This window comes from Lacerta agilis, chromosome 16 (assembly GCF_009819535.1).
Source record: "Lacerta agilis isolate rLacAgi1 chromosome 16, rLacAgi1.pri, whole genome shotgun sequence".
NCBI lineage: Eukaryota > Metazoa > Chordata > Lepidosauria > Squamata > Lacertidae > Lacerta > Lacerta agilis.
In genome coordinates, this window is record NC_046327.1 from 6,845,510 (window position 1) to 6,856,256 (window position 10,747).

The 10,747-nt window shown below is 42.5% G+C and overlaps 1 protein-coding gene across 1 annotated transcript in view; it reads left to right on the plus strand.

Annotated features, from left to right (window-relative positions):
* LOC117061100 (excitatory amino acid transporter 3-like) overlaps positions 1-10,747 on the plus strand; it is a 32,788-nt gene that overhangs the window by 18,828 nt on the left and 3,213 nt on the right. Inside the window, exons 3-6 of the mRNA XM_033173787.1 lie at positions 4,791-4,883; positions 5,818-5,932; positions 6,803-6,845; positions 9,558-9,665. Of these exons, the coding sequence (XP_033029678.1) occupies positions 4,791-4,883; positions 5,818-5,932; positions 6,803-6,845; positions 9,558-9,665 (359 nt within the window). The remainder of the gene's footprint in view (positions 1-4,790; positions 4,884-5,817; positions 5,933-6,802; positions 6,846-9,557; positions 9,666-10,747) is intronic.

Consider the following 10,747-nt stretch of genomic DNA (forward strand, 5'->3'; position numbering starts at 1 on the left):
TTCATGATGGAAGCCTTGCTCAATTGAAATCTGGTTCTGGGTCTCCATCTAGTAATTTAGTGATGATAATACCACTGACGATAATACCAGTAATAATAATTTATTATTTGTACTCCACCCATCTGGTTGAGAACTTTCTAAAACACTGAAATGTTTACACATGGCGGTAGAAGTCACGTGCCAAGGCACTGCCCCATAAAGAACAAGAACAGAGCCTCTACAGCTTTGTACTGGGACACAGTCACAATTCTGGCAACAGTGCAGGATTAAGCCACTAATACACTATACTGGCAGCTGCCCACATGGCTACACCAGTGGCAATTATGTTGATATTGGAGTGCAAGGAATGACAGGATTCTCTCCACAGCGGCGGGAAGCAAGCCAATCGGGTGCTTGGGGCGGCGTGCGATGCCCTGGACCCAGGAGTGGAGCCAGCCGGGGCAGGACGCTCCACGAGGCCTCTAGAGTCTGCCTGCTCCTCCAACTCAGCGGCCCCTACAGCTGAGGAGGAGGCGGTGGGTGGACTGTTTGGGGGCAGCGCAGAGCCTGTGGGTGCTGAAGCCACCGTGTCACTCCCAGGAGAGATGTGGGCTTGGGTGTGCTGCAGGCCCCACGGTGAGCGCTGCCTGGCATTTTGTCCCCCCCACCCCAGTGGTGACACCCAGGGCGGACTGCCCCCACCGCACCCCCCTTCCTCCACCACTGCCTCTCCAATCCCCTTATGTAATACTTGGGTCTTTGTCCCTTAAAGGAACTATTGAGTGTGTTGTAAGAAAAAATCTGCCCTTATTCCCTTATGGGGTACACAAGAGCCCTTGCAAAGTCCTTTGCAGGTTCTCCATTGGTAGGAGTAAAAAACAGAGGCCAACCAGAGAAGATTGAGAAGCAAAGCAGCTAGTAAGCTTGATCTTTATTGAAGCTGTTGCAACAGCGGTGAATTTGTACTGAAAAAACAAAATAAAATAAAAAATTCCTTGTAGTAGCACCTTAGAGACCAACTAAGTTTGTTCTTGGTATGAGCTTTCATGTGTATCTGAAGAAGTGTGCATGCACACGAAAGCTCATGCCAAGAACAAACTTAGTTGGTCTCTAAGGTGCTACTGCAAGGAATTTTTTATTTTATTTTGTTTTGACTATGGCAGACCAACACGGCTACCTACCTGTAACTGGAAATTTGTACTGGTTATAGTTAAGGGGATGTAGGACCAAACCAGCCAGGACACTGAAGAATGGAGGTAGAGGAGCTCCTGCCATAACTGCATATTTGTCCTTTTGCATAGAAGAAGGGCTGTGAGGAAAGCACTGGTCCAGCAATTTAAACACAGCTGCCCTGCCAGAGTGCCTAGCACCAACATGATCAAGTGATAAGATCTCCCTGCAATGGAGCTAGGAAATAGATTGATCCTCTGTCCTTCGGTTATTTGTCCATAGGAATAGGTCTTCAGAGTCTTATCTCTCTGAAAACCACTGAAATGCTTGGAATTTTTAAAGCAAAAGATCTTAACTATGAATGTATGTGATTGGTATGTAATGCAGACCTTGCTTATTAAATTGAGCTTATTGCAGCTTTTTCCTAACTGGAAAACCTTGTGAAATTTGAACACTGTCCCAGGGTTTGCTTGATTTTGTTTTTTTTAAAGAAGCTTTATCTGCGTTGCTGAGCAATGAAATCTCTTAGCATTAACAAATAGACAGAAGTACTTCCTTCTTGACTGCTGTTCCAGGAACATTTCTTAACAGAATTATTATTAAGTGGAAGAGGGAGGTTTTGCTTTGTTTTTGAGAACAATATGTGTCTCTTTGAGCATAATAAGTCTGTGATTCACAAATCCTTCTTAATGGAAATGAGGGAGGATTTTGAGAATACTGAACCTTTTTCATTTCGTTTGTGGTTGCTGCGCTCTCTTCTTTTGTGGTATTTTCTCTGCCCTTCACTTGGTTCTGCTTAAGCATGCTTGCCCAGTAATTTGAAAGCTATAGCTCCCATCTTCAGATCCACGTGCAATATAATTCCCTGAAAATAGGCATGAGTTACCAACAAACAAACCTCATGAGCTTTCATGTTCCATTTCTGATTTATTTTTTTTTCATTGTGAGGGGTGTATAATTTGCAATGTTGTAATTTTTTAAAAAAATTACAAGTAGAAAGTGAGGGGTTGTTGCTTTTTTTTTAACCTAATTGCTCATAAAGCACAAAATGATCAATGCACCAATTATTCATATGTTTCTGGAATGTATGGTTGTAGGTTAGAAACTCCCCACAGAAGGTTTCTCTGTATGTTACCACTGGCCTCACTTTCCCATCTATATTCACCTATTGGCTAGATGTTGTACTGCCACAATTTCCTTGCTGCTACCTCTGTGGACTTGTAACCAGTATAGGTGAAACTTTCCATGTCAAGAAAGCATTGTTTACCCCCAAATGCAACAGCGCTTCCTTCACATTTCATTGCCCATGGAGTTCCTTAGTTGTCCTGATTCAGACTGAGTTCTTGCAAACTTGTTTATGGATGCTGGTACTTCAGGGATGGGGAACTTGTAACTTGCCAGACATTATTAAACTACAACTTCCATCTTTTCTTAACATTGGCTGTGCCGACTTAACTCAGATGGTAGTTGGAATCCCAAAATAGCTGGAGGACGACAGATTTCTCCTCCCTGTTCCAGTGCAATATTATCCTCATATACTGTATATACTTGAGTATAAGCCTAGTTTTTCAGCACATTTTTTGTGCTGAAAAAGCTGCCCTCGGCTTATACTCGAGTGAGGCAGGCCGTGGGGGCGACGAGAAAGAAGCCCTTTCTCTCCGCTCGTGCCGCCACCCGCTCTCCCCAGTCAACCATTCCTTAAGAAGCGTACAAGAACGGTGGTTCTTTACTCTCCCCAGGCAGCTTGTTTCATTCCTGAACTGCTCACATTAATGCAAACTTGGCAAAGGAGGAAGAGGAAGGAGCAGCCCAAAGGGCTGCTTTCGGGCTGCTCGTTCCTCCTCCTCCTCCACAGCGGCAAAGGTGAACCAGCTTATACTTGAGTCAATAAGCTTCCCCAGGTTTTTGTAGGAAAATTAGGTCCCTCGGTTTATATTCAGGTCGGCTTATACTCGGATATATACGGTATATATATTCTCTTAAAGACTGAACGTTCATGTTGAGGACTGCACAGACCACCATTTAAACCACATTATTCCATCCTGTAAGAATAAAGGGAGCTGTAGTTTTACATGTATGTATAATACCCAGCACCCTTAACAAACTACAGTTCCCAGGATTCCTTGGTGGGGGGGGAGCAGCGCGGAAATAGCCATTGATGAACCAGTGCTATGTCCTCCTGTCTATTTTTATTTTTAATCAATATATTTCAGAGGCAAAGCCTCCTAGCCGTCATTGTACTATGTTCCTATCTGAAATTATGAAATGATGTCTTATTTCTAAAACTGATTAGTTTATTTTGTCAGATAAAAAGACAGGCTAACATCCCTCTCATAAAATAATTTCCCATGCCACTGAGTCACTTTTAAAAGCAGTTAGATTTTCCTCTGCAAGTTAAAAGGGTGGCATGTACGACATAGATAAATGGCACAAATGATTATCAGGCTAGGATGCTGACTATCAGCCACAATGACCCAATGAAACCTGTATGTTCAGGGTAATACCATATTTACTTGAATCTAATGGTCACCTTTTTTGGCCAAATTACGTTGCAAAAATTAAGGTGCACATTAGATTCGATGGCACATTTACATCCACCAGCAAATACATTTTTGATTTCCAGGTTCTGAAAATTGAGGTGCGCATTTGATTTGATGGTGCATTAGACTCGAGTAAATATGGTATATCTTTGATTACCCAATCTGAAGGCGGGGCAACAGATGAGAACCAACACCTTGATGCCGTGCTTGTGAGATTCCAGGGATCTGCTTGACAGCTTTTGTAAACAGAGGGTAATGCTGCCATTCTGGTTGATCAAACAGAAGTGTCTACTACTAACAAGTGATTTCAGCCAATTTCCCCTTCCTTCTGCAACCACCTGTGCCCCTTCCACACTATCTTGGAGGTTCCCTTAACTCTTATGTTATTAGGCATTTCATATGAACAACACAGGAAGTCATCTTATACCAAATCAAACCATGATTAGTGCATTTAGTCTCCAGTCAGCATCTCTCCAGAGTTTCAGGCAGGGCACATACTCAGTCATACCTTGAGATGCCAGGGATTGGGTCCCTCTGCATGTGAAATGACTGTTTTGCCACTGAACTAAGTACGGCCCTTCATGTGTATCAAAAGCTTTTTCTGCAAGTGGAAAAGCTTAATTGGAAGCCACCCACTATGCAAGGAGAATAGGTAAAGCAAATATCAGAAATGTAGATATGAACTGTCCATGTGGAGATGGCAGTATTGAGTCGGTGGTTCATGTGCTTCTGGCTTGCACTCTTTATAAAAGGATTTGAGGAGTGAGGTTATTGCTTCTCTACTATTATCCATGCCAGGTCACTCAACCCTTGCTACTGTGCCCTTTCTTCTAGCAGATCAAGATGATCAGGTGGCAGCAAAAAACTGTAAGGTTTTTAGAATTAGAATAAGATCTATTATTTTATTACTGATGTAAACTTCCAAAATGTATTTTGTATAGTTGAGTTTTCAACTCTGTCTTCAGTACATTTTATTTTATTTTATTGCTATGGCTAGTGGCTGATGCAAATAAAGATTCTTCTGCTCTGATCTAGACATGAACTGCATTTATTTACAAATGTTTATGAACTAGAATCTCATTATTTTCCAAATATCCCTAGGTGTTGCTGCTTTGGACTCCGGCGTTTCTGGAAAGATTGGCTTGCGGGCAATTGTTTACTACTTCTTCACTACAGCTTTAGCCGTAATCCTAGGTAATCCTAGAATCTTTATAATCCTTAAATTTATTTCCATTGTACAATGATGTTTTGTTTTTATTTTAAATGCACATCAGAAGTAAACAGTCATTTTTCACCTCACCCAGATTTTTTAGAAAAAGCATGTTTGGATAAACTGTTACATCTAGAGACATTCTCATGGAGTAGGAGTTTATTATTTTTTTTTTTGCTCCATGCTACATTCCCAATATGTGATGTCATAGACATACAGGATTGTCTTAACAATATAATACTTAACCATGGGATTACTTGTACCTGTACTGTTACCTGTACTGTTTAGGGAAGCTTTTAATATTTGATGAATTGTTGTATTTTAATATTTTGCTGGAAGCCGTCTAGAGTGGCTGGGGAAACCCAGCCAGATGGGCGGGGTATAAATAATAAATTATTATTATTATTATTATTACTGAGCAAACAAGGACCAGGCAGGAGCAAAGCAGCTGCAATCTCCTCCTTGGGATCCAGCACATTCACATAAAACATCATTTTGCTTATTGTGAATGTGCAACTTTGGCCCCTGTGTCCATCTGCAGCCTTGGTTTGTCAATAGGCTGAATGGCTTGGTGGGTTGTGTTTATCTTTCCACCTCCTATAAAGCTTACTCTCTGTTGTGTGTGCCACAGAAGCTCAGAAATGAGTTAGCTGTTTCTTCACTAAAGGAATTAACCCATTAAGCTGCATTCCTTAACACGATCTTGTGGTGACTTTGTATCCTGTAACAGTGAACTCAGTTTTCCACCAAACTTGGAAGGAAAAGTCCCTGATTCTACAGCTGACATAATCCTGGCCTGTCATTTGCTGTGCTCTGGAAACAGACATTGTACACCTTGTTTTGTTTTGTTTTGTTTTTTAAAAAAATGCTGTGTGCAAGATTTCCATCTGTTCAGAATGTTATTTTCCTCCATTACAGGGATTGTGTTGGTTGTGGCTATCAAACCAGGAGTGTCCCAGAATGCTGCGGATATTGACAGAATGGGCAGTACACCTGTGGTCTCCACGGTGGATGCTATGTTAGACTTGATTAGGTGAGCCTTTCAGATTCTGTTCTGTTGCTAAACCAATTGCACCATAAATGCCACTGTCTCAGTTTTAAGCTGTCAAACCATATGTATCTGAGAGATGGAAAAGCTTGTAGTGTAGATTGTATTCAATAGATTGTATTCAATGCTGTCTGCAGACCATGAGAGAGCAGAATAAACTTCTGCTTTTACAGCGAGACTTCACATTCTTCCTCTCCCCGCGGAGCCCTCTGAGTGCTTTCAGTCACCTGCTCCAGGTGTGGGTTTCTCTGGAGCATATTTTGTGGGGAGAAGCAGAGATGTTGAAGTCCCAATGCCCAAGTGGAAATCTGCTCATGCAATGTTGAATTCTGACCAATATAAAGGACTGTTTATAATTATGCAGTTCCTTTTCTTGATAAAGCACAGAGGCTAGCGTATGCAATTCATACTCAGGTGGTAGGTGTCCCCTGCCCAATGCAGGAAGTATTTGGAACCATTTGTCTGCCAAAACAAAATGATATAATCACTAAACACAACAAGGAGAAAGTGTTACTAAGTCTGGGTGGGACATTTTTATCCTACTATGTCAGTCCAGTAAGATTGTTTATCTATATCCCATGCACTGAATCCCGACTGAATGACAAATATAGCACGGAAGAAAGATCCCAGTCTGCTGTGAACCCATTTGTTAAAACGTTGACTCCTTAAGGCCTTACATAAGTGTTTCACCTTGAACAGATCTTCCTAGAACTTTGAGCCTTGATATAATATATCCTGGGATATGTGCAGAGAGAGAGAAAAAAACATTATCACCAGCATTCCCTATTGTTTCTTGAATATATTTTGTATTGTTACATTGCAATATCATTAAAGGATCTTAAAATCCTTCTGCAGGAATATGTTCCCAGAAAACCTTGTGCAGGCCTGTTTCCAACAGGTAGGTTGATCCTTGGTATTTACTAACCCCTACTCTGCATTTATTTCTCCACCTCCATAAAACAATATTGTGGTGCTTATACTGTAGGATACTATGATACTTTGTGGGCAAAAAAACAAAAAACCACACCCCTAATGAAAAATGAAGGAAAAATTAGGGTCTCCAAAAATTCACTTCCATTTCCAATTACTAGCACTTTAGACGGCAATTTTCAGAACCAAAGCAACATAATAAAGCATGCATTCCGGGGTGACATTAAGATACAAAACCAAAGGCCTATATAGATCAAGTGGTTCCCTTTTTCTAGTGGTGCATAAATATTTCATGGCTGCAACTTCCTCGGCACTGGGATTGGCCCGCAAGGCGTTATCTTTACAGCTCACAAAAAGAAAGTGAGGAATGAGAGGGAATTTTATGATTCTATGATTGCTTGCAGTTGTGGGTTCATCACCAGAAGAGTGGTGACCTGCACTTACGGAGAAGGAGGAGAAGCGTTAGGTAGAAGGAATAAGGAATGTAGAAATAGACCAACACGAGGACATGACCCCTCTGTAAGAATGGCTCAGATTTGGCTGTTCGGAGAGGATGCCGTGTGCGTTCTCTCTTAACTGCCCCTTTCCCAACACTCCAACTCCCTTGGCAAAGTTTTCTGGAACAGTCTCACACTTATCGTCTTACACAACAGCAGTCGGCAGGACAGGGCAGGCAGGGCTTCCCAACAGCAGCATTGCTGCTGGTTACCAAGAGGTGGATGGGGAGGAGCAACAAGTGAGGAGCCAGGGGCGTTCTTAGCCCCTTGGCTGCCGGGGGCGGGAAGCCAAGAGGCACCCCTGGTGGGCGGGGCATCGCGGTGCGTGCGTCATGATGTCATGACGCACGTGACACCCCGCCCCCGGGGGTGCCGGGCGGCACCACTTCGTGCCGCAGCTGCTCGTGCCTGCGTGAGCAGCCGCGGCACGAAGGGGTGCTGGGCGGCAGATTCGGGAGTCTTTGCGAGCTGCAAAGACTCCCGAATCCGCCGGCCGGGCTCCCTTGGCGGAGCGCAAATCGGGGCAGGGAGAGGGACGGGCCAGCAAGGAGGGGTGTCCCTCCTCGATGGCCCGCCCCTCTCCATGCCCCGGCTCCGCAAGCCAGACAGCAGCGGAGCTCGGCAAAGAGGCAAGGGGCGGGTCAGCGAGGAGGGGGGGGCACCCCACCTTGCGGGCCCACCCCTTGCCTCCATGCCGAGCTCCGCCGCTGGAAGGGGGGACCAATTTTCGGCGCTGCCGGGGCGGAGCCGCAGGGGTGGCCAGCAAGGGGGGGTGGCATCCCTCCTCGCTGGCCTCCCCTGCGGCTCCACCTCGGCAGTGCCGAAAATAGCCTAAAATATTTTTTTTAAATAAATAATAATTTTAAAGTAAAAAAAAAGCCCAGGAGGCGGGGCGGCCCCCCGGTGTGTCACCCCCAGCAGGGGCGCTGCCCGGAGCTCAGCACAGGAGCATCAGATTGGCTTTGCCGAGCTTCCTGTACCTTGCCCTTCTGCGTCTCTCTTGGTAAGCAGCAGGGATACTTGGGGAGCCAGGTGGGCAACACCACCCTGCCCGCCAGTGCTTCGTCGTAGTTATTTATACAGGCAACTCCCCATTTGACTGCAGTCAGCATGCTCGCAACCACTGCTTTTTTTGGCACCGCAAGGGGGCATGGCGGGCTTGTGTGTGTCCCACCGATGCATGCGGTACGGTGCCTCAGAACACAACCCCTGTGTAAATGGGGAGTTGCCTGTACTCTGTTTCACACAGGCAGCTAGCCTTGTGAAATACAATAAACCCAAAAGGGAAACATGAAACCAGAGTTTCCCAAACTTTGGTCTCCGGCTGTTTTAGGACTACAACTCCCATCATTCCTAGCTAGCAGGACCAGTGGTCAGGGATGATGGGAACTGTAGTCCAGAAAAAGAGGTGGAGAACCAAGTTCGGGAAACCCTGCATTAAACAAATATTTCATAAAACAAACATTATTATTATATTATTATTTAGATATTTTATTTTAAAAAAATCAAATATAATGCAGTAGATACAAAAAGAGAAAGGAAAAGAGCAAAACACAGAACTGCGTAAAGGCGGAAAAATTATATGCAGATATACAAAAAATACCCTAACCCATACATTCTTTTATAAATTTGATATTGTTATCCTAATCCTAATAGAAATATTAATAGTCTGCTGCATTTTGTATAAATTCATTCCAAATATTGTCATATTTATCCAAGCAGAGTTTATGTCTGTAAGCAGTCTATTCGCCGGTTGCGAGTGTTATCATAATATCAATCCACTGATTAAAGGAGATCATATCTTTGCTCTTCCAGTTCATCAATATCTGCCTCTTGGCCACCATTAGAGAGCGTAAAATCCATTTTCGTTGTCTTTTTGGTAACTTCCGCACAGTAGGTATAAAGAAAACAAATCATTTATTCCATACAATGTTGGCTGTTGTTCTAACAATAACCTTTCATGATTATTTCCTAATAGCATATTAAGTATTTCTATCTATCTGTACACATTGTGATGCATCTGCATGTCAGCTGTTGTTGACATGTTGAAACTGTAAATAGTAGGTGTCAGCATTCTAGGCCTCACTAAACGCCTTCCCAATCCTGAAAAAAAGTTTAAAAAACAGTTTCCTTGTCAATCCTTAATATGCTAAGAATGTAATGCATGTTTTCTTAACTTTCAGTATAAGACCAAGCGTGTAGAAATAAAGACCACAACGGAAGTAGGCAAAAATGCTACTGTTTCTACACCAAACCCGCTCTCGACTGTACTGCCAACAGAGACTCCAAAGGTATGTATACTACTGGTTATTTTATTGCACTGAAATTATGAAGAAAGGGTTAGGGTAGTGAAATTCTGCCTGTAAATGTGATAATTAATAACAGGAATTGAAAAGGATCTACTGGACCACATTGTTAAAAGACCCAAGCTTGTGGTAGAGTCCTTTAAGATAATTTTTTCTCCAGAGGTTCCGCATGCAGCCATTTAGAAGCACTACACAAACCAGCACTTTGAAAGCTATAACCCAAGGAATAAAGTAGCAAACTAACCAGTAACCCCCAAACAGGCTTAAGTTTCTAGAGTTTCCTGTACGAGAAAGCTGCTTAAGTTTCACATCAACAAAATGCAATGTTGGTATTCATATTTTATTGAAAATATTTCAGTTATAAAGAAATAAAGTGATGCAAAGAGAGGAGAAATAAAAAGGCACAAAAATGTGTAGGGGGGAAACCCGCAATATACGAATATATATGAAAAATACCCAAACCCATTCATGATGAGAGTGTTGGAGATATGTGCAAATGTGTATGGTAAATCCGGTCTTTGGGTGTTTGATTTTCGTTGTTGTGTATACTGTGTATATACGGACAATGACAATAAATATCTATCTATCTATCTATCTATATGATGTTATTATCCTAATACATATGGGAATATTAATGGCTCACTAAATTTTGTCTAGACTCATTCCAAATACAGTCATGCCTTGGAAGTTGAATGGAATCGGTTCTGGAAGTCCGTTTGACTTCCATAACGTTTGAAACCAAAGTGTGGCTTCTGATTGGCTGCAGGAAACTCCTGTAGCCAATCGGAAGCCCTGTTGGATGTTCGACTTCCAAAAATTGTTTGTATTTTTTTTTATAACAAAAATTTATTGGTTTTCCACAACAAACATAAACAAATATACCACATGATAAAAAAACAATACAAAGACAAAAGCAAAACAAAAATAAAAGAAAGAAAGAAAATACATACCTACATACATACCTAACACCTACACCGGAACACACCAATACTTCTTTAATTTAATTATAATCTTGTTTCAATCTAATTAGGGGGACTTCCCCCGTTCTCTCCTCTGCTTTCAGTTCT